The 23828-nt window shown below is 56.5% G+C and overlaps 1 protein-coding gene across 1 annotated transcript; it reads left to right on the forward strand.

The window, feature by feature from the left end:
- The first annotated feature begins 12501 nt into the window (after positions 1–12501).
- GALNT6 (polypeptide N-acetylgalactosaminyltransferase 6) lies at positions 12502–23238 on the forward strand. Its single transcript, XM_058822126.1, has 10 exons — positions 12502–12989; positions 13844–14016; positions 16307–16456; positions 16965–17199; positions 18543–18660; positions 18761–18961; positions 20489–20620; positions 21993–22094; positions 22191–22343; positions 22720–23238. The coding sequence occupies exons 1-10, from the start codon at positions 12502–12504 to the stop codon at positions 22831–22833; spliced, it is 1866 nt and encodes a 621-aa protein (XP_058678109.1). The 3' UTR covers positions 22834–23238.
- Positions 23239–23828: the final 590 nt, after the last annotated feature.

The raw sequence follows: 23828 nt of genomic DNA on the forward strand, positions 1-23828 counted from the left end.
TTCCTTAGAGAAATTCTATTCCTGGGCAGGAAATTTCCCTTTTACCTCAGTCTCCCATCAGAGGGATGAAACCCCACCCTCATTTCTGTTTTCTCCTCTGAAAATGTGGCCCCAAAGGACTTGGATGTTGGAATTTGGAGCTGTTTGGGCACAGATTTGTACCCAGGGCCCAGTGTCAGCACTTGGGCAGCCCCTTCCCCCTCCCACAGCCCAAACCCTGAATTAGAAACCCCCAAAAATGAACATTTTCCACCCAAAATCCCATTTCCAGCTGCGTTTTTGCTGCTGTGTTTTCCCCAGGAGCACCAGCACCATCTCCATCCCTGAGAACAAGAGTGAGGCTCCCTTCCCTGCGTTCTCCTGGCACAATTTCACCCATTCCTGATTTTCCAGCCCTGACCCAGCTCCAAAACAGCTCCCACCCACCTGGAGCCAGGCTGGAGCCACAGCCCACCCACGGCCCCACAGCACCCTGCAATTAAAGTTGTTTTGGAGCCACAGCACCTTCCTGCCCTGCAGATCCCAAAGGGAAGCTCCAGATCCCTGGGGAACATCTGGAGGGGGGGATTAATTACCCCCACACTAAAAATGTCCTTGAGGGAGGCTGGGCTGGTGGAGCTTCCACTGCTGTCCCTCCCAGAGATGGAAAAACTCAAAAATTCCCTCGTTTCTCAGCCCAAAGGCTCCCAGGGCATTTTCCACCACATTTTGGGCATTTTGGAGCTGCAGCAGCCCCACACCAGGAGCTTTGAGTCCGATAAAAACCATCTGTGCTCCTGCTTTGGGAATTCCATTTCCTGGGTGAGGATGGATCCCTTCTCCTGGCCAGCTCCAATCCATGGGAATGAATTGGTGGGGTCCTTGCTCCAGCTTTGGGGCTGCAGCTTCCAGGGATTCGCCTGGGAAATGAGGGTTTGTCCCTTAAAAAGAGCATAAAACACTCAAATAATCTTTAAATAATCCAAATTAATTTGAGAAGCCACAGGAGGAAACAGGAGCAGGAGATGGCAGTCGGAAAGTTCATTGTGGTGTGGAGAAACCTAGAAAAAATCCAGAGAAAACCTTGAGAAAACCTTGAGAAAATCCCAAGAAAACGTTGAGAAAATCCTGAGAAAACCCATTTTCAGTGAAATAAAGGCCCTGGTTCTACCCAGGGCTGGAAGCAGCTCCAACACCCGCATGGATGGAGAATCCAAGGTCAAAGATGCTGATGCAAAGGAAAGCTGTGGGATTTCTCTTGCGAAATGGTTCCAGGGACCCTGGGGACACACAGGAATTTGTCATTAATAAATCCATTAATGTGGCTCTGTTTTGGGGAAGAAACTTCACTTCTGGCTTTTCTGGCTGCCAAAGAGGAGATGTTTGAGCTGGAGATTCCAAATCTTCCCAATCCCTGGAATTAGAGGAAAACCTGGCTCTTCATTTCAACACAAGTTTCCTCAAACAGGAGATGCCAAATCCACTTTGGGAGAAACTTGCAAAGAATAGAAAAGCCTGAGATGAGTTTTTCCAAAGGAAAAGAAGGATTGGGAGCTGATGCTTTGTGCTTCAATTTCATCAGTGTTGCAGTGAATTCCTTTGGGAATTGGATGCCACTGATGGAAATGCTATAAAACCCTCAAATTCCTCTTAATGAATTAAAATAATTCTTAGTGATCCCAAAAACCTTGAGATTCTCCCACCCAACCTTCCAAACTCCCAGAAAAAGCCGACATGCCTTCCCAAGCATCCCTAAGTGTTTATGGAAGATTCATTTCCACTCAGTCAAAGGTAAATTTTGAGGAATTCCCTTTTCCCAGCAGTTGCAGCTCCTCCTCACACCTTCAGACCCGGGATGGGGTCAACTTCAATATCCACAGGGATCAATAACAGAACACACCCGGGCTGATCCAAAGCTGGGACCACATTCCCAGGAGAATGGAGAAGGACAGGGAATGAGGAAACTGCTCCCAGGCCAAACCAGCAGCAGCACCCCAGAATCCTCATCAGCCCAAGGGCTGCAGGAGCCCCTGAGGCCATCAAGTCCAACTTGGAAATGTCCAGAGTGCATCCCATGGAAATGGGAAACATCCAGAGTCTCTCCCATGGAAACAGGAAATGTCTAGAGTCTGTCCTGTGAAAACACCCAGAGTCTGTCCCGTGGACATGGGAAATATCCAGAGTCTGTTCCATGGAGATGGGAAATGTCTAGAATGTCCAGGGTCTGTCCTGTGGAAATGTCCGGAGTCTTTCCATGGAAATGTTCAGAGTCTGTCCTGTGGAAATGGGAAACGTCCAAAGTCTGTCCCATGGAGATGGGAAATGTCCAGAGTCTGTCCTGTGGAAATGTCCAAAGTCTGTCCCATGGAAACATCCAGATTCTGTCCCATGGGAATGTCCAGAGTCTGTCCCGTGGCTCAGGGTGCAGATCCATGGATTTCCCTTTGGGAGGACGAGTCCTACTCCAGGTGGAGCAGAAGGGGGCTCAGATATTCCGTGTGTCCCGCTGCCTCCGAGGGCAGAATCTCCTGGCACAGCTCACAGCCCGGGGCAGCCTCAGTGCTGGGGCCAGTCTGTGGAGATGGGAAACATCCAGAGTCTGCCCTGTGGAAATGGGAAATGTCCAGATTCTGTCCTGTGGAAATGTCCAGAGTCTGTCCCATGGAAACATCCAGAGTTTGTCCTGTGGAAATGGGAAACGTCCAAAGTCTGTCCTATGGAAATGTCCAGAGTCTGTCCCGTGGAGATGTCCAGAGTCTGTCCCGTGGAGATGTCCAGAGTCTGTCCCGTGGAGATGGGAAACATCCAAAGTCTGTCCTATGGAAATGTCCAGAGTCTGTCCCGTGGAGATGTCCAGAGTCTGTCCCCCATGCAAATGGGACATGTCCAGATCCTGTCCCATGGCTCAGGGTGCAGATCCACGGATTTCCCACTGGGAGGACGAGTCCTACTCGAGGTGGAGCAGAAGGTGGCTCAGATATTCTGTGTGTCCCGCTGCCTCCGAGGGCAGAATCTCCTGGCACAGCTCACAGCCCGGGGCAGCCTCAGCGCTGGGGCTCAGCATCCCCTCCTCCAGCACCCAGCCCGGAGTCCAGCAGGTCTGTGAGGAAATGGGAGATTTTGGGACAGAGAAACCCCCAGGAGCGCCCTGGGCCAGCCCCCAGAGCCTGATCCCACCCAAAAAGGGCTGGGCTGGAGCTGGGGGAGCTCGAGCTCGCCCCATTTCATAAATCCCACTGGACAATCCCAGGTCCGTGTGGCTCCTGAACCTCCCCCAGCGCTTCCCATGGGCCAAAACAGCAGGAAAATGGGCTTTGAGCAGCAAACTAGAGGACATCTGTCACCTGTCCCTGTGCCATAGTCATCTGACACTGATGGGGCCCAGCAGACACAGCCTCACTTCCCCCTTCTCCTTCAAAAACCCCCTCCCAAATCCAGCCCAAAATCAGAGTTATCCCCGGGAATACCCAGCCCCTGCAGCCATTAAGGGATTTTTAAGGGCTTCATTTGGGAAAAGGAATGAAAGGAAATGGATTTGGCATCCAGGGACCCTGGGCGGGAAGGCCAGGACTGGGGTGGAGGTTCACCAGGAGGGGCCAGAGCTCAGGGAGGTCTGGAGAAATCCTTTCAGAATGACAGGAATTGTTTGGAATTACTAAGAAATGTGTTTTGGGGTGTGGAGATTAGAGAGAATGAAGGAAATACTTTAGAGCTGTTCAATTGGAAGATTCAAAGGAGGTTGAGAGAACTTTCCCCCAGCTGACTCCTCCAAGGGATCCCCAAAGCCTCCCTGAGGGTCACAGGTGGGATATCCTGGCTGGACAGCCGGACCTCAGGGGCTTTTCCATGCCCAAATCCCCTGGGAACCAGAAAATGGGGTGCCCAGAGAGTTTTTCAGGAACTAACCCCACTCGGCCACACTTCCCATGTGCCCAGGGCTGATGGAGAGGAGGATGAAGGGTCCCTGGTGCTCAAACTCCCCCCAGCCTCCCCCGTTACCTTCACAGGCCCTCGGATCTCCACCAGAGCCACATCCCTGGCAGCCTCTTCCCTCTCAAGCGCTTCTGGGGCTTCGTAGAGATCCAGGAGATTCGGGAAGGAGCCCCCAGGCCCTGGGTTTAGTGTCTCCAGCTCCTGAGGGCTGCAGGGAGCTCTCCCTCCTTCCCAGGGCACCGGGAGGATCCAGGTTCTCCTCTGGGCGGGCGCTTCCCCCTTGTCCCCCTTGGTGCTGCCAGGACCTGCAGCTCCTGCGCCGTGCCCAGGGCTCAGGGGGAGCCTCTTGGTGGCCCAGGGCTGTCCCATGGGACAGGCAGAGCCCTCCAGGTGGGGTGTGGAGGATGTTGGAGTTCCTGGGTGGTTTTGGTGGCTCTCAGGTGATCTCTGGCCGTCCCCTGTCCCCACATCCTCCGTGCACTGGACGGGCAGCGACACCGGGATGTCTTTGGGAGAGACGGAGGCAGAGGGGTCATTGCTGGGGATTCAGAGGGGTTTTTTCTCTTTCTATTCCATTTTCCCATTGGGCTCAGGGAACCCCTGGGCTGGCAGAGATTATCTATCCTGTCTGGAGCCTGGGCCACCTGAGAAAGGACACTGAGGACAGCCAGGGAAGGCTGAGGGATGGGGGACCATCATCTTCCTCAGGAAACCAGAACATCCCCATGCTCCCAAACTCCAGGCTGATCCCAGAAATGCTTTGGTTTAAATCCTGGCAGGACATGGGTGGAGAGGAGGGAGCCCCAGGGTGAGGAGGCTGCAGTTTCCCAGCACAGCTTTGTCCAAACCAATCCCTCCCGACCACAAAATGCCCCTTTTAGGGTTGGGAAAATGGTGCCAGACCCCGTGGGGGTGCTGTGAGTGTTTGGGGGGGATAGGAGAGTACAGACAGGGGAAATCTTGAAAAACCAGAGGGTTCCTGGGTGTTTTCTGGGCTGTAGATCCTCCCCAACCCTGCCCCACCCTCTCCAGGTGATGGTTCCAGGACCAGGAGCGTCCCTGAGCAGCAGCACCCAAAGCCAAGAGGGGCTAAGGGCACGTTCCTGCTCCGAAACCCTTCACCCCACCAGAGGAACTTCTGAGGACACCGAGATAAAGCTGGGAATGACCCAGCCAGGATAAAGCTGGGAATGACCCTGCCAGGACCAATAACCCTGCCTGGATAAAGCTGGGAATGACCCTGCCAGGACCAAGGTGGGAATGACCCTGCTGGGATAAAGGTGGGGATAAGAGCAGGAATTACCCTGCCAGGACCAATGACCCTACCTGGATAAAGCTGGGAATGATCCTGCCAGGATAAAGGTGGGAATGACCCTGCCAGGACCAATAATCCTGCCAGGATAAAAATGGGAATGACCCTACAGGATAAAGGTGGAAATGACCCTGCCAGGATAAAGGTGGAAATGACCCTGACCCTGCCAGGATGAATGTGGGAATGATCCAGCCGGGACCGAGGTGGAAATGACCCTGCCAGGATAAATGTGAGAATGACCCGGCCAGGACCCATAACCCTGCCAGGATAAAGATTGGAATGACCCCAATGTGCAGTCTGGGCACCCCGCAGGTCCCACTCACCCAGGACGGGTCCCTTCCTGGCCCTCAGCCTCCGGAGGAGCCGCCCCTGCTCCGAGCACAGCTCCTGCAGCCTGGCCAGCTCCCCCCAGAGCTGCAGGAACACCTCCTGCATCTCCATCGCACCTGGGCAGCGGGAGGAGAGGCCACGAGCACCTGGAACAGCAATAATGATCATATTAATCACCATCCTCTGATACCTGGGGTTATCCCAGGGCAGGAGGAGCTGCAGGGTCATCCCGAGCTGGTGGCATGGGGAGGATCAGGTGCTGCAGGTGCGTGGGATTGCACAGAGAATATTTCCCAGTTCTCTCATAATTTAGGGGAAAAAAGAAAATGGAAGAAGTTCTTCCTAAGAGGAGCTGAGCTGGGTTATTCCACCTCTCCCCCACAGCTTCCATGAGGTCCAAACAGCACAAAAATCCCATTTAGTAAAAAAATCTACCTGGGAAAAGTTGTGTTTCCAACTCAGTACCAAAGGATCGAATTTTTTGGGCATGAAAGCAAAAAACTCCCAAGAACAAACCCATCCAAGGAATGATGTCCATGGGTGGGGACACAATTCCCTTTTTTGAGCTGCTCGGCCCCTTCTCCTCCCAAAAATACCCCAGGAAGCACCACCCAGCATCAATTAACCAAATATTGGCATTATGGAGGAAAATTGTGTTTCCCACGTTTGTCCCCTCCTTAACAGCTGTATTATGGATTAAACTTTCCAGTTTTCCCATCTTGCACCAATTATTACCGGGCGAAAAGACAACAAATGAGCCCAAAGCTGGGCACAAATCTGCAAACCATCTGTAAAGGGGATCTGAAAGGTTCGCGCGATCCTAATTAGCATAATGAGCAAAAAAAAATCAGCCTGGCTTCCTGTCAGCTCCTCCAGGTTTGCTGCCGCTCAGCGCCGCGAGTTTCAGCACGGCTCGGTTAAATTTAAGGTCTGGCTCAAACTGGGGGTTTGGCTGGAGGGTTGGATGGAGCCGCCTCCGGCGCTGTGGATTCCCCGGGAGGGATGAAGGGCAGAAATCCCCAAGGAAATGCGCTCGGAGCGAGGAAAAGCCCAGAGGCGATGGTAAGGTTTGCTCCCGGCGCAGGGAATTGCGGCGCTCGCCCCGCACCCAGGGGTGACTTCACCCCAATTTTGGCTCTTTGGGGTCCTCTGCTCCTGAAAACCTTTAAAGTAAACATTTTTCACCCCCCTCCCTCCCGAGGCAGCCAGCTCCACGTCTAATTCAAGTTTTGTTTTGTCTATAAAGACGCCAATTAATTATTAATTGGAGTGTGACACCGAGCCGCCTCTCCTTAACAAGCCTGGGAAGATTTTGTTGTTGGATTGTTATTTGGATTTCAGTTGGATTTTGTTATGGATTTTGTTATGGATTTCATTCCAGCCCTGCCAGGGTTCCTCAGGTCTCGACTCCCTCTCATTTCCCCAGACTGGTGCCACCTGGACGAAGCTGCAGGAGATTTTTTTATGTCCCAAAAAAGCCTCTCCTCTCCCAAACTGCGATTAAAAGCAGCAATTCGGGAGCACAAAACTCCCGTTTGTGGGGTTGGCTCCGAGGGTGGGGGGGAACGGGACCCCCAAAATCCCATCCCCACCACCCAGCCCACCCCGAAACCCTTCTCTTTCCCCCAAAATTGACTTACCGTGCGGGGACCGCGCTGGCCCTGCCCGGTGGCCGCGGTGGCGCCGAGCTGAGAGCGGCGGGCGCCGAAAGTCGAGCAGCAGCGAATTTGGGGGTGGGAATTTCCCCTTCGGGCTGTGAGCGAAGAGCGAAACCTCCGGAGCAGGAAACGAAAGGGGCGAGAGCGACGGGCTCGAAACGAGCTCGGAAAAGCCCCGGGGAGGGCGATGGAGGCCCCGGGGGGCTCGTGGGGACCGAGGGTTGGCTCCAATCCGTGCCTCAGTTTCCCCTCACACCTTATTCCAGCTCGTTAGCGCTTTAATTTGGGGCTGAGGGGTGTTTGTGCCTCGGAGACCTCATCCCTGTAAACCAGTTAATATTCCAGCTAATGTCCCAATAATCCCGATTAATCCTCGCTCTGCTCCAGCTTGAATCTCCCAAATCCTCCACGCAGCGCCGGAGCCAAGGGAAAATCCCGGGCTGGGTGCTGCAGCCCGCCCGGGCCCGTCCCCCCTGGGCTTTCCCCGTGCGTGCCCTGCTTCTCCCAGCACGCCCAGTGCCGGGCGCTTACTGGTGCCAGCACAGCTGCAGCCATGGCCTTGGCACCGCCATAAATCCCCAGTACCAGTTCCTTACTGGTTCCCTGTGTCCCCAGTACCAGTCCTTTACTAGTCCCCAGTACACGTGGGGTCCTGCCCTGTGGCTCTCAGTGTCCTCAGTGCCAGTCCTTTACTGGTGCCAGCACACCTGGAGCCTTGGCACCTCCATAAATCCCTGGGACCCCCAGTACCAATCCCTTACTGGTCCCCAATGTCCCCAGTACCAGTCCCTTACTGGTTCCCAGTGTCCCCAGTGCCAGTTCCTTACTGGTCCCCAGCACACCTGAAGCCAAGACCTTGGCACCTCCATAAATCCCTGGGACCCCCAGTACATCCAGTGCCAATCCCTTACCGGTCCCAGCACACCTGGAGCCATAACCTTGGCACCTCCATTAATCCCTACAGCCCCCAGCACGCCCAGTGCCAGTCCCTTACAACTCCCAGTACACGTGGAGTCCTACCCTGTGGCTCCCAGTGTCCCCAGTGCTAGTCCCTTACTGGTTCCCAGTGTCCCCAGTGCCAGTCCCTTACTGGTTTCAGTGTCCCCAGTGCCAGTTCCTTACTGGTCCCAGCACACCTGGAGCCAAGACCTTGGCACCTCCATAAATCCCTGGGATCCCCAGTACATCCAGTGCCAGTCCCTTACTAGACCCCATTGTCCTCAGTGCCCCTTCCTTACTGGTTCCCAGTGTCCCCAGTGTCAGTGCCTTACTGGTTCCCAGTGTCCCCAGTGCATGTGGGGTCCTATTCATGAAGCTCCCAGTGTCCCCAGTGCCAGTCCCTTACTGGTCCCCAGTACACGTGGGGTTCCACCTTGCGCTTCCCAGTGTCCCCAGTGTCAGTGCCTTACTGGTCACCAGTACATGTGGGGTCCTACCCGTGCAGCTCTCAGTGTCCCCAGTACTAGTCCCTTACTGGTTCCCAGTGTCCCCAGTGTCCCCAGTGCCACTCCCTTACTGGTCCCCAGTACACGTGGGGTCCTACCCTGCATCTCCCAGTACCCCCAGTACCAGTCCCTTACTGGTCCCCAGTATACATGGGGTCCTACCTTGTGGCTCCCAGTGTCCCCAATACCAGTCCCTTACTGGTTCCCAGCACACGTGGGGTCCTACCCTGTGGCTGCCGGTGTCCCCAGTACCAATCCCTTACTGGTTCCCAGTGTCCCCAGTACCAGTCCCTTACTGGTCCCCAGTACACGTGGGGTCCTACCTTGTGGTTCCCAGTATCCCTAGTGCCAGTCCCTTACTGGTCCCAGCACAGCACCTCCATTTCAGGCTCGGGGCCTGCCGGTGGCTCCAGGACCGGGCGTTATTCCCGGGACGGGCGGGCGATTCCAGGACCCGGGGTTTTTCCCGGGCCGGGCGCCTTTAAGACCCAGCGTTTTTCCCGGGCCGGGCGGCTTTAGGACCCGGGGTTTTTCCCGGACCGGGCACCTTTAAGGCCCGGCCTTTTTCCCGGGCAGGGCGGATTTAGGACCCAGCGCTTTCCCCGGGCCAAGCGGCTTTAGGAGCGCGGCGTCCCCGCCCGTGCACCTGCCCGGGAGGCGGGGACAGGTAGCGCAGGTGGCCCCGCCCCACCCGGACGCACCTACGGCCCCGCAGCCGCTGTGGAGCCGGTAAGAGGGGAGGGGACGAGCCGGGGGTTCCGTCCCCCCCTCTTCTCTAAGGGGATCCCAGTGCCGAGCTCCTGCTGGGGAAGGGGGTCCCGGTGAGCACCCCTCACCCCAGGGAAAGGAGGTCCGGTGGTCGCGGGGGTCGTGGTGCGGCGCCCCTCTCTGCGGTAAGGGGGTCTGGGGTCCTGGTGTGAAGTCTTTGCCCCGGGGGAGGGGGTACGGGGGTCCCGGTGCGGAGCCCCCACCATGGTAAGGGGGTCTGGAGGTCCCGGTGTGGACCCGCCCTCAAGGTAAGGGGGTCTGGGGTCCTGGTGTAGATCCCCCCCGATGGTAAGGGGATCTGGAGGTAGTGGTGTGGAGCCCCCCTCACGGTAAGGGGGACACGGGAGGTCCCGGTGCGGAGCCCCCGGCCCGGGGGAAGGGGGAGCAGGGTGGTCCTGGTGAGGGACCCTCCTGGGGTTGGGTGCTCGGGGGTCCCGGTGCAGAGGCCCCTCCGTGCAGGGGGGTTCAGGTGGTCCTGGGATGGAGCCCCCCGGGCCGGGAGGTCTGGGTGGAGTCCCCGGAGCTGCTCCACGGGCTGTGGCGGTTCTGGGCAGGGCATTGGGAGGACCCGGCTCCCATCACCCCCTTGGGGTACCCCATGACCCCCGGGACCCTCACAGAGCCCCCATCTCCGGGCACTCCCATCCCACATCCCGGGAGCAGCTCCGGGACCCTCTGGGCTCATCCCACCTGGACGGGGGAGCCCTGCAGGATCCTGACCCTGTGAGCTCCCAGCACATGCGGTTCCTCCCGCTGGCACTGAATCCCGCCGGGAGCGATCCCGCTGCTCCCCAGCTCCCCGTCCCTGCCCCTCCCGTGTCATCGTGGCTCGCTGCCACGTGAAGCCGGTGGCCGCCGCACCTGAGGCAGTGTGGGTGTAAATCCGCATGTATTTTATTTATTTCCCTTATTTCCTCCACCAGCGTATCTCTGTTTCTGCCTCTTCCCCACAATCTCTCCCTCCCACATCACGGGGGACGCTCCTGGAATTCCCACTGAACCTTTCCCCATTCCCCCTCCCCTTTTTTTCCTCCCCATTTTTCTCTCCTTTTCCCCCCTTTCCCCCCCCCCTTTTTTCTCCCCTCTTTTTGTCCCCCCTTTCCCCCCCCTTTTAGTCCCCCTTTTTTTTCCCCCTTTCTTCCTCCCCCTTTTCCCCCCTTTTTTTTCTGTTTCCCCCTCCCCTTTTTTCCCCCCTTCTTTTTTCCCTTCCCCCCCCCCCCCCCCTTTTTTCCCCCATTTTCTCCCTTTTCCGACCCCAATAATAGGCTCCCCTGGGTCATTTTAATGTTGTTTTCCCAGGGCGCAGGGCCAGCCCCGTGGCAATCTGGGATTTTCGGGATGGGATGGAGCAGAATCCACCTGGGAGTTCGCAGGGCAGGTAGCAGAGAGCGCAGGTGCACCAGGAGCTCCATGCCAAATCCACCCCAGTCTTTCAGAGGGGAAATTTTTATTTATATTCGGCTTTTTGGCCCTTTTTGCGAAGGGGTTGTGGCCCCCTGGGAGCCGCAGCTCTTGTTGTGCACAACCTGCGCCCCCCCGCACACCTGAGCGTCCCTCCGGTGTTAATTAGCACCGACACCTAACGAGCTTCATTAGCAACGTGGCATGAAGGAAGCTCAGAGTGGTGGGGTTGATGGAAATGTTTTTTTTTTCCCCAAAATCCTTTTTTCCCCCCTCTCTATTGTACAGCAGCGCCGTGCAATGAAAACCTCGGGGGCACGAGTGGAGCGGGGGCACCTTCGCGCAGCTTGGGGCAGAAATCCCGAGGCAATGGCAGGGAACACCAGGGGATTGATGGGTTTTTTTCCCCGATTTTGCTTTTCCTCGCTGGATGGGGCCGGGCGCTCTTGGCAGTGAAGCGTGGTCCAGCTTTGATCCCGCGGCGCTCAAAGCGGGGACCCCGGGACCCTCCTCCTCCTCCTCCTCCTCCTCCCCAGCCCGAACCTCCTCGCCCTTGAAGTTGTGGCAGGTGCCCTTCCCCGCCCCACTGCCGAGAGAATGAAAAGAAAAGGGGAAAAAGGAGCCGGGGGAAGGGGGGGGACCCCGAAGTGGAGGAGGAGGAGATGGCGGTGAATGGATCCCGCCGGGCTCGTCCATGCTCCGGCGGCCGCGGCTCACAAAGAGGAGCCGCGGGAAGTTTGGGGGTGGTGGAAAGCTCAGAGCCTCCGGCGGATCCCGGGGCAAACTCGGGAGCTGGCGCCGAGCTCCCGGCGGCCGTGGCACCGGACACGGCACCGGACACCGAACCTGCTGCTCCGGCTCCGCCGATCCCGGAGCGCTGCATGGTCTGCTCGAGTTTTTCTTCGCAGGCAGGAAAATGCCCAGGAAAAAGCTTTTTATTCCCAGCGGCCAAAAATATTTTGGCAAATTTTGGGCTCTATTTTAACTTGGCGGTGGCGGGGGGAGGCTGCAGCCTCCAAATCAGTCCCAGAAGAAACTTTTTGGGAGGGTCTCGTGTGTGGTGGTGGGGGTGGGTGGCACATCCTCCGGCATTTTTTAACTTGCACTTTTCCTGGTGTTTTAATTTCGGGCTGGATTTAGGGGCTGGAAGTGCTGGGGGGGAATGAATTTTACAAGTGTCACTTGTGCCAAACTTTATATTAATATATTTTTAATATTTATTGCTATATTAATATATTAGTAACATTGTACTGCAATATTGATATGTTAATATGTTGCTAATATTACTTTACTATGTCGATATATTAATGTGTTGTTTTGATATTGTGTTATTATGTTGTTGTTATTATTATTATTGTTATTATGTCTAGTGGGAGGTTCTCGGCCCGGGGCAGGGGGTTGGACTGGATGATCTTTAAGGTCCTTAACAAAACTATTGCATGAGCTGATCATATCTATACATTATATTTTAGGTACGACGTGATGTATTTTAAATTCAATATATTATATCTTCACTGCAGTGTTTCTATTTTGACACCAAGGAGTTGCATCCAGGCCGGGAATTCACTGCAGGTGTTTCTCCTTCCCACAGGTCACTGGAGCAAAGCAGGACACCGTGATGCACCCGCAGCCCCCACATTTCTGAACCCTCCAAAACCGCCCCAAACACCCCGAAATGAGGCTGTTCCGCCGCCGCTACAGCGCCTTGAAGGTGGCCTTGGCGGGCGCCGTCTTCGTCCTCTTCCTCTTCATCCTCCAGAAGGACGTGGGCAGCAAGGAGCCGGGCGAGGAGCCGTGGCTGCGCAACATCGTGCCGGGCAAGGGCCAGGTGCTGGACCTGATGCTGGGCGCCGTGCGGGACCTGCGGGACTCGATGCCGCGGCTGCAGATCGGGGCCCCGGAGCCGCCGCCGGAGCCGCTGCCCAGCGGCCGCTCCTGCCTGCCCGGCGTCTACACCGCGGCCGAGCTGCGGCCGCTGATGGAGAGGCCGCCCCAGGACCCCGCCAGCCCCGGCGCCGACGGAAAAGCCTTCAAGAAGGATCGCTGGACGCCCGAGGAGACGAAGGAGAAGGAGCGGGGCTATGAGAAGCATTGCTTCAACGCCTTCGCCAGCGACCGCATCTCCCTGCAGCGGGCGCTGGGCCCCGACAGCCGCCCCCCCGAGTGAGAGCCTGGCCCGAAAGCCCCTGGGGCCACTCACCCCCTTCAATCTGGCCCCTTACTCCCCTTAAATCTGGCCATTTACCCCCTTAAATCTGGCCACTTATTCCCTTCAACCTGGCCCCTTACTCCCTTCAGTCTAGCCACTGAGTCCCTTCAACCTGGTCGTTTATTCCCTTAAATTTCAGGGAAAGTTAAAACAGATTGAGGGCAGGATGTCACCCAGCACTGGCAGAGGATTGAATGGAGACAAAGCTAAAAAAAAAAAAGAAATTATTATTATTTCTCCCTAATTTTGGCCCCTTGGGGGCGGGTTTAGTGGCAGCAGGCTCTTTGTGTCTCCCTGTACCTGCTTGGTGGCTCCGGCGCCTCCCCGCCTTTCCCAACTCTCGCTCCTTTATCCCAGCGGCTCCAGCGGTCAGACTTTTTCTTTTCTTAGCCGAGTGGAACAGCCTCGGACCCCGCTGGGGTCGGGGGCAGGGAAAGAGGGAAACTCCAGAGATTTCCCCGCCTGCCCTCGGCCAGGGGCTGCCGGATTAAAGCGGGGCCCGCGCGGAGGGGTGGGATGGGGGAGACATGGGGGGGAATTCGGGATGGAAAAAGCCTTGAAAGGGACGGAGGAATCCAGCCCCCCGCGCTGGCAGGCGATTATCCGTGCTTAGCAGGTGTGGCGGTGACAAAGGGGGGACACGGAGGCCGGCAATGGGACTCACTCAACCAAAATCAATGGGAATCAAAGCAGGGACGAGTCCAGAGGGGCCAGAGCTGCTCCCCGCAGCTGTGGGGTTTGGTGGGGGGGGATATCGGGGGTCGCTCCAGTCATGCCTCCCCCTTCACTCCCCTATTCTGCCCCCCAGGTGCATCGATCAGAAGTTCAAGCGCTGCCCTCCCCTCCCCACCACCAGCGTGGTTATCGTGTTCCACAACGAGGCCTGGTCCACCCTGCTCCGCACGGTCTACAGCGTCCTGCACTCGTCCCCGGCCCGCCTGCTCCGAGAGGTCATCCTGGTGGACGATGCCAGCACGGACGGTGCGTGGGGGACACGGGGACAGTGGGGTGTGGGTCAGAGAGATGTGGGGACAGAGGGGTGCAGGGAGCATGGTGGGATGTGGGGCCAGAAGGATGCTGGAGTTGTGGTGAGATGTGGAGTCAGGGGGATGCAGGGACCATGGTGGGATGCGGGCCAGAGGGATGCAGGGAGCACAGTGGGATGTGTGCAGGGGTTGTGGTGGGATGTGGATGCCAGAGGGATGCAGGAGTTGTGGTGGGATGTGGGTCAGAGGGGTGCAGGGACCATGGTGACATGTGGGGCCAGAGGGCTGCAGGAGTTGTGATGGCATGTGGATGCCAGAGGGATGCAGGAGCTGTGGTGGGATGTGGGGTCAGAGGGATGTAGGATTTGTGGTGAAATGTGGGGTCAGAGAGGTGCAGGAGCTGTGGTGTGATGTGGGTCAGAGGGATGCAGGAGCCAGAAGGGTGCAGGAATTGTGATGGTATGTGGATGCCAGAGGGATGTAGGGACCGTGGTGGGATGTGGGTCAGAGAGATGCGGGAGCCCTGATGGAAAGCAGGAGCCAGAGAGGTGCAGGAGCCATGTGGGATGTGGATGCCAGAGGGAGGTAGGGCAAGCTGTGGTGGGATGTGGATCAGAGGGATGCAGGAATTGTGGTGGGATGGGGGTCAGGGGGTACAGGAGTTGTGATGGGACATGGGGTCAGAGGGGTGCAGGGAGCATGGTTTGATGTGGGGTCAGAGGGATGCAGGATTTGTGGTGGGATGTGGGGTCAGAGGGATGCAGGAGCTCTGATGGGAAGTGGGTCAGAGAGGGATGCAAGAATTGTGATAGGATGGGGGTCAGGGGGTGCAGGAATCGCGGTGGGATGTGGATGCCAGAGAGGTGCAGCAGTTGTGGTGTGATGTGGGTCAGAGATGCAGGAGCCAGAAGGGTGCAGGAATTGTGGTGGGATGTGGATGCCAGAGGGATGTAGGGACCATGGTGAGATGTGGGTCAGAGGAATGTGGGCTGGAGAGGGATGCAGGGAGCATGGTGGGACGTGGGTGAAAGGGGTGCAGGAGCCCTGGTGGAAAGCAGGAGCCAGAGGGGTGCAGGAGCCATGTGGGATGTGGATGCCAGAGGGAGATAGGAAGAGCTGTGGTGAGATGGGGGAGCGAGAAGGATGCAGGAGCCACACGGAGCTGTGAGGGGATTCAGGGGCCAGAGGGAGGCAGGATGTGGGATCAGCAGGATGCAGGGGACACCAAGCCCCTTTCCAAGCCTGGAAGCAGCAGCTCTGAGCCATTCACGCTCCCAATATCCCGGGATCTCCCAGCAGCCGCTCCCCATTTGACATCCACCCCTGGGATTTTCCCTTTCCCAGCACCGCTGTTATCCCTGCCCTGGGGACAAACCAGGCGCCCCACAAACCTCCACCCTCAGCCAGCTGTAATCCTCGTTAATTAGCACCCGGAGCTAATTAACGCGGGGTTCAGTGTCGGGGCACTGGGAGGAGCGGACTCTGCCCTTGTCCCAGATAAATTCTCCCTTTCCACCCACGGGCTCCCGAGGAGCAGGAACCTCGTGGTGCCCCAGGGCTCCACTGCCCCAGAGCTCGACTCCCACTGGGGCTGGATGTGGGTTGGACTCATATTCCCTTCCCAGGGTGCTTTTCTCGGGGTCCCAGCTCCCACCTGGCCATTCCCAGCTCCTGGCTTGGCTGCATCTGCCAAGAAATCCCGGGTTCCTCTGGCGACCCCTTCCCTCAGGAACAGCTTGGTCCTGGTGACACTTCAAGCACAGAGATGTGACCTCCTCACCCACCCTGCCAACCCCCAGTCCCTCTCCAGAGAGGGATTAGACAGGAGGCGCTTAGACCATTATAAAACTCATTTTCTTTAGCCAAAAATATACTTGGGTTTGGGGCAAAGGCTCAGGTGTCCCTGAACCCAAACTCAACTGCAGGGTCTGAGCAGCAGGGGATGGGGATGGGATGGGATTTATGGGATTTATGGGATCGATGGGATGGGATTGATGGTATTGACGGGAGAGATGGGATTTGGAATGGGATTGATGGGATGGGACAAGATGGGATCAATGGGATTGATGGGATGGGATTTATGGGATCAATGGGATTTATAGGATAGGATCTGGGAGATGGGATGGGGTGGGATGGGTTTGATGGTATTGGTGGGATTTGGAATGGGATTTATGGGATGGGATAAAATGGGATCGATGGGATGGGATCAGTGGGATTGATGGGGCAGCAGGATGGGCTGGTGGGATGCAGGGACTGATGGCTCCAAGTGGTTTTCCCACCTGCAGAGTACCTGAAGGAGGAGCTGGATCGCTACGTGGAGCAGCTGCAGATCGTGCGCGTGGTGAGGCAGCGCGAGCGCAAGGGGCTCATCACGGCACGGCTGCTGGGGGCCAGCGTGGCCAGCGGGGAGGTGCTGACCTTTCTGGATGCCCACTGTGAGTGTCTCCCCCCATGGCACCCTGTGATACCCTGTGAGTGTCCCCTGTGACACCGTGAGTGTCCCCCCATGACGCTCTGTGACACCCTGTGAGTGTCCCCCTGTGACATCCTGTGACACTGTGAGTGTCCCCTCATGGCACCCTGTGATACCCTGTCAGTGTCCCCTCGTGACACCGTGAGTGTTGTCCCTGTGACACCCCGTGATTGTCCCCCCATGACACCTGTGACGACCTGTGAGTGTCCCCCTGTGACACCCTGTAAGTGTCCCCCCTGCAACACCGCATGGCACCATGAGTGTCCCTCCGTGACACCCTGTGACGCCATGAGTGTCCTCTCATGACACCCTGTCAGTGTCCCCCCATGACACCCTGTGGCACCCCGAGTGTCCGCCTGTGACACCCTGTGTGTCCCCCATGACACATGTGAATGTCCCCCCGTGTCACCCGTGCGTGCCTCGGGCTCTGTGGGTTCCCCCAGCCCCGCTCAGCCCTGCCCGTGTCCCAGGCGAGTGTTTCCACGGCTGGCTGGAGCCGCTCCTGTCGCGCATCGCCGAGGAGCCCACGGCCGTGGTGAGCCCTGACATCGCCACCATCGACCTCAACACCTTCGAGTTCTCCAAGCCCGTGCAGAATGGGAAGCAGCACAGCCGGGGCAACTTCGACTGGAGCCTGACCTTCGGCTGGGAGGTGGTTCCGGCGCGAGAGAGGCAGCGCAGGAAGGATGAGACCTTCCCCATCAAGTAAGCCCAGCATGGAATGCTTTATCCAGCTGGGTTTTCTCTTTTTCCCAGAAATTGGTGTTTGTGACAGTGTTCACAGGGGTCTCAGGCTGAGGGAAGAGACAAGGATCTGACTCCATGTTTCAGAAGGCTTGATTTATTATTTTATTATATATTGCATCAAAGCTATATTAAAAGAATAGAAGAAAGGATTTCATCGGAAGGCTAGCTAAGAATAGAATAGGAAAGAATGATAACAAAAGCTCTGTCTTGGACTCTGTCTGAGCCAGCTGGGCTGTGATTGGCCATTAATTAGAAATAACCAACATGGGCCAATCACAGATGCACCTGTTGCGTTCCACAGCAGCAGATAACCATTGTTTACATTTTGTTCTTGAGGCCTCTCAGCTTCTCAGGAGGAAAAATCCTAAGGAAAGGATTTTCCATAAAAGATGTCTGCGACAGGTGTCCTCCTTGGTTTTGGTGCCGCTGGGTGGGCAGTGCTGCCCTTTCCCAGCAGGGTTCTCCCTTGGGATTTTGGCATGGGAGATGTCGGGAGTTTGTGCCCAAGCACGGTCAGAGCTGGGGGGGTGGTGGAGGATAAACCTCCCTTGGGGCCAAAATGGACCTTAGAGTCTCCTCCAGCTGCCTCTCGCTCCGGCATTTAGGATTTCATTGCTCTCGCTTTGGCATTTAAGATTTCATTGCTCTCGCTCCCGTTAAGGATTTAATTGCTGTCTCTGCCTTCTCACCCTCGGTGCCCAGGTGCCCCCGCACAGAACAGGTCACCTGTGGATCAGGCTGTGCCAAAATCCCCCCTCTCATCCCTCTGTCTGACATGCAGACAGAGCCTGGGTGGTTTTCCCACCTCTCCCTGGTGCCCCCGCTGGGAGACACCGGACACCTGGCCCCACCCCGGCCGCGGGGCTGGCTTTGTGCTCGGGTCACCTGGGCGACGCTCCTGTCCCCATAAAGGCCCCTTTCACCTCCAGCCGGGCGCTTGGCTCCCGCCGCTGCCTCGTCCTCAGCAGCTCAGCGAGTCCTTGGCGTTCATTATTTTTCCTGAATAAAAGCGAGGTTCTGTTCCAGCCTCAGATGGAAAAGATTAGGGGAAGCGGGAGGAGGGATTGGGGCACCGAGCTCTGACCTCCTCCTCTTTTTGGTGACAGGTTTTTGGTAACAATATCCTCTTTTCACTTTGAATCCATCTGGCAGCGAAGGCCCCTCCGTGTCATGCTGTCACCTCTGTCCCCTCCCAGCAGCCCAGCCAAAACCACCACAGCTGGATGGAGGGGGACTCTTATTTCCCAAAACTCAGATTTCTCCTCTTTTATTTGTGTTTTACCCCTTCTTTCCCCCTGCAGATCCCCGACCTTTGCAGGTGGCCTCTTTGCCATCTCCAGGTCCTACTTCGAGCACATCGGCTCCTATGACGACCAGATGGAGATTTGGGGGGGTGAGAACGTGGAAATGTCCTTCAGGGTAAGTATGGGGGTCCACCTTCCGAGGGCACCTCCAGGGAGCTCCCTGTTGGGGCGCCCGGGGGCCGGACCCCCCCACCTCAGGTGTGGCTTCCCCGCAGGTGTGGCAGTGCGGGGGACAGGTGGAGATCATCCCCTGCTCCGTCGTGGGCCACGTGTTCCGCTCCAAGAGCCCCCACACCTTCCCCAAGGGCACCCAGGTGATCTCCCGGAACCAGGTGCGCCTGGCCGAGGTCTGGATGGACGACTACAAGGAGATCTTCTACCGCCGCAACCAGCAGGCCTCCCAGATGGCCAGAGAGGTACTGGGGGCTGCTGCTGCTTCTGCTGGGAGGGTGTCTCAGTTTGGAAAGACAGGTGCCTGCTAAGGAAGGCAGGACCATCCCCGGAAATGCAAAATGTAAACCCTCCCCACCCCTGTAAATTGCTATAAATTTTAAATTAAGATCTCTCAGGCAAAAAATATGGGAGCAGAAAATAACCATTCTTTAATAGGGAAGAAACTAAAAGGATAAAAGAAACAATGCAGTAAACCAAAACAACACTGACAGAGTCAGAACCCAGCCTGGCACCCTGTGGGTCAGGGTGTTGGTGGCAGTCCCATTGGAATTGTGGCTCAGCCCTCCTGCAGTGTCAGGGGTGGTTCTGCTGGAGCAAGGGGGTTCTGGAGAAGGGTGGAGTCTTCCTCTGAAGATCCAGTGGGAAGGAGAGGCAGCTGCGGCTCCTCTGGGAAATCCAGTGGAGAAGCCGTGCTGGTGTCCCAGAATCTCAAGATTATATCTGGGTAGGAATGTTTGGCTCCTCCCTCTGGGCTCACCTCTCCCAGTGGGATGCTGCAGTGCTTATCAGCCATGCAGTAACATTCAGTAGCTGTTATCTGCAGATGTGCCCTCAGAGGGAGGAGTGATTGTGGAAGAGACAAGGAAAAACTGCCCGCTGACAAAAGAGAACTGCCATAGAGATGGTGATAGAACACATCTTGCCTTGCAATCTGGGACAGAGGGCTGGTCCTGCTGGGAGCTCTACCTGAGAAGCAGCAGCGGGTGGGAGACCAGACAGGTGGACAGAAACAGGCAAAAGCTTTATTTTTCTTTCCCCCTCTGGCCAGATTGTTTCCTAGTAGGAAAACATCGGGGTTTATTAATTCTTTTTTTTTCTTAATGATTTTTTTTAACACAAATATTGTAAAGCAGGGCACCCCTGAGGTAGGGAGTAATTGGTACCTGATTCTATTGATTTAGAAGTCTGAACAATTGCTTCATTAAAACTATTTTATATTACATTATACTACACTATACAAAAGATACATACTAAAGAAAGATTCATGACTGACTGAGACAGCCAGGACACAGCTTTGAGTGATTGGCTAAGGAATCAAAACAATCCTCAGTAGAATCCAACTGACAAATCACGTCAGGTAATCCTCCTAATACATTCCACATGTGCAAAACAACAGGAGCAGAAAGTTGAGATAAGAATTGTTTCCTCTTCTTTTCTCTGTGCTTCTCCAGGGAAAAAAAAAACATGGGAGAGAGAATTGTCTCTCTCTGTTCAGAGAATGTGAATGTATGAAAACTTCTTATTATTTTCTTTTTTCAATACCAGAACTTCTTATTCTTCACCAAAAGATCTCCAAGCTCTTGGTGGAGCCTGTGGGTACCTGCCAGTTGTCCCCCCCACCTTGTCTCAGTGCTGGTCACACCCGGAGGGATGATGACAAAGCTGGGGGTGACTCCAGCTCTGACCCCCAACCTGGAAAGGGTTTTTTTGCGATTTTCCCTATTGTTTTCCGAAGTGAATTTAATTTTCGCCCCGATTTTATTTTTTAGAAGACGTTTGGTGACATCACAGAGCGGCGCAGGCTGCGGGAGCGGCTGCACTGCAGGAATTTCACCTGGTACCTGCAGAACGTCTACCCCGAGATGTTCGTGCCCGACCTGACCCCGACGTTCTACGGAGCGGTGAGTGCCGGGAGCGGCCGGAGCTCCGTCCTGCACCGGGAACGGCCGGGGAGCGCCCGGAGGGTGGGCTTGGGGGCTTTGAATTGAACCGGGGAGGGGGAGCTGGTACTGCCACGTCTGTCACCGTGTCTGTCTGTCTGTCACCTCATCTGTCACCGGCTGGTGGGGCCGGTTTGGGCTCCGGCCGAGCTGGAATCCGGCAGAGCTGGTTTGGGGTGAGTCCCGGGCTGGGGAATCCGTGGGGATGTGGACTTGGGTTAAACTCGGGGGAAGAGCTGAAAACTTCCTTGAGCGCCAAACACCGTCCTGGCACAGGGAAGGCTGGAAAAACTGGGGATGGGATGGGATGGGATGGGATGGGATGGGATGGGATGGGATGGGATGGGATGGGATGGGATGGGATGGGATGGGATGGGATGGGGAGCTCCATCTCCATCCCGAGAGAATCTGGGCACGGGTGGGAGGCAGGACCCCATCTCCAGCCCCCCATGCGCAGGGAAATGGAGACAGGCGGGATGTGGAGGGCTGGCTCCGTCCCTGAGGGAGCAGGGGACAGCAGGGCACGGAGCTCTGGCTGCACCCCCGAGGAACTGAGGGCAGGCAGGATGAGGGGCTGCAGCTCCATCCCTGAGGATGGGATTCCCCTGAGGCAGGAAAAGCCTTTTCCCTCAAGCTGGGTGTTGGATCCTGAGCCTGCCCCTCCTCAGCCAGGGCGATGTGACAGCAGCTGGCACGGCCAGCACCCAGCCAGGTGACAGCCATGTGCTGGGTGCTGGCTCCCATCCAGCTTTTAATTCACCTTCATTTCCTGAAACCTCCGCCCGGTGCCTTTCCCTTTGCTCCGCGTGCCGGAGGCGATGGCTCGGGTGTTCCTCATGTCCTGGAAAGGACACGGGACCCGGAGCCGGCGCTGGGTGCCGGGATGGTGTTTGCACAGTGATAAGCCAGAGCCCTGCACGGCCAAACCCGAGCCGGTCCCACCCTGGCTCCTCTGAGCCCTTCTTTCCTCCACTCTCCCAGACTTTTTCCTCATTCCTGCCCCTTTTTCCCCCTACCCCGTCTTTTTACCCGTCTTTCCTCCCTCTCCTCCCCTCCACACCCCCGTTCCCGTTGCCTTTCCCTGACCTTTCCCTCCCATCATCTTTTTCCCCCACCTCTTTTATCCCCCCACCTCTTTTTCCCCCTTTCCCTCTCCTTTCTCTCGTTTTTCTCCCCTCTTCTTTGCCCACCACCACCTTTTTTCCCCTCCCCTTTTCCCCCTATCTCTTTTTCCTCTCCTTTCCCTCTTCTTTTTCTCCCTCCTTTTTCTCCCCTCTCCTTTTCCCACCACCACCTCTTTTCCCCTCCCAACTCCTCTCTTCCCCTCACACAGATCAAAAACGAGGGCACCAAGAGCTGCCTGGACGTCGGGGAGAACAACCACGGTGGCAAGCCTCTCATCATGTACCCCTGCCACGGGCTGGGGGGCAACCAGGTGCGCTCCCCGAACCACCCCCATCATTTCCCCTTCTCCCAGCCCCGGTTTTCCCCCGGGGCGCGGCGGTGACCGCTCCGTTGTCTCTTCCCGCAGTACTTTGAGTACACGAGCCAGCGGGAGCTGCGCCACAACATCGGCAGGGAGCTGTGCCTGCGCGGGGCCGCGGGCACGGCCGAGCTGGGCGAGTGCCAGTTCCGAGGGAAGCCCGGCCGGGTGCCCGCCAGCGAGGAGTGGGAGCTGGCGCAGGTGAGGAGCCCCCAGTTTACAGTGAGCTGCGAGCTCATGGATGTGCATCCATTTTTAGCCTGTTGGTTAGGGCATATAGCTGTTAACTGTACTATGATGGGATCAAAGCCCATCTGTCCAGTAAATTGGAAGGTCCTAGCTTAATTAAAGCATTTGGGGGATGCAGGGTAATGGCCCGCGGATTTTAGCAGAAACTAGGAGGGTTTAACTCTTGTTTAAGGCTTTGAAGGCCTTCGGTTTAGGTAATCCTAAATTTGTTAGAGTTCCTTACCATTAGGCAATGGTAATCGCCCCTGGGCACGGTGAGACCCCTCCGGTGCTGTTTCCCCTCGCTCACACCCCGCTCTCGCTCACGATTTGCGTTGTTTCTCGGCAGAACCGGCTGATCAAGAACTTGGCCTCGGGGATGTGCCTGACGGCCCGGGGGAAGCACCCGGCGCTCGTTCCCTGCGACCTCACGGACCCGCACCAGCTCTGGTCCTTCACCTAAACGGGAGCGGAGCCCCCGGCCGCGCTCAGGAAACCAGGACCCAAAAAAACTCCCTTGTTCGCTTTAATTTAAGAAGTGAAAGCCTTAAATATGCTGCATTTCGTGGTTGCCTTGAACGGAATCCCGCGCCTTTGGGAGCCGGGCTCGGCCGGGGGCGCCCCAGGGACCCCGAAACGCAGCGAGGAGGGCGGGGACGCTCCTGCCGATGCTCCTCGGGAGCCGCTGCTCGTCCTCCCCAACCCGGCTCCAGCCAGAGCCTCTTCAGGCTTTAAAAACGTGGATGCGCCTCCCCAGATGGGGAATCCGGGCGGGAAAATCCGGCGAGGAGGAGGATGGCGACCGTGGGGCTGCTCCCGTCGAGGGGGGATCGGGGCTTGCGGTGGCCGCTGGTGGGCAATGGGAGAAGTTGGGATCTGTGCCTTAGGAATCACGTGGATTTGGAGGGGGGAGGAAGTTAGATTCTTGCTTTTATTATTGTTATTATTAGATGATGATGATTCCTGGGTGCGATTCTGCTTGTGCTGGGCAGGAGGGGTTTTCCCTGGCTGGCACCAGAGAATCCTTCTGAACGGGATCCTGGGTGCCACATCTCCTCTGTTCCAGATTTTTTGTCTATGCCAACTTCTGTAGCTGCCACTTTTGTTGCCATATCATTTACAGTGGGGAAAAATCCTCCTGGACATGGCAGAAGGCGGGAGAACCTGTCCTAGACACTGAACTTCAAATAAAGAGATGATTTATTTTACACAAATCCTGTCTCTGGCTATTCTGAGCTCCCAATGCTCCTCTCACATTGTATCCTTCGCACTTCTCGTTCTAGAAACTCCCTATTTAGCCCAAAAATGAGTGTGCAGCCCTTTGTGCCACAGCTGGGGGCTCAGCTTTGCTTTGGGGTGTCCCTGTGTGGGGTGGAGCCATTGCTGCTGTCCCTCGCCTTCTGCCCTTGGTGCTGATAGAGCAAACATGGGATTATCTGGAGATGGTGTTCCTGGGAA

The sequence above is a fragment of the Ammospiza caudacuta genome, chromosome 31, assembly GCF_027887145.1.
Source record: "Ammospiza caudacuta isolate bAmmCau1 chromosome 31, bAmmCau1.pri, whole genome shotgun sequence".
NCBI classification, from domain to species: Eukaryota; Metazoa; Chordata; class Aves; order Passeriformes; family Passerellidae; genus Ammospiza; species Ammospiza caudacuta.

What these genes read in the sequence shown, in the direction of transcription:
- GALNT6 (XM_058822126.1), top strand. Translation starts at nt 12,502, where the DNA reads ATGAGGCTGTTCCGCCGCCGCTACAGCGCCTTGAAGGTGGCCTTGGCG. An exon ending in CCCGACAGCCGCCCCCCCGA is followed by an intron (nt 12,990 to 13,843) that starts GTGAGAGCCTGG and finishes TCTGCCCCCCAG; the next exon opens with GTGCATCGATCAGAAGTTCA. An exon ending in CCCCGACGTTCTACGGAGCG is followed by an intron (nt 20,621 to 21,992) that starts GTGAGTGCCGGG and finishes CCCCTCACACAG; the next exon opens with ATCAAAAACGAGGGCACCAA.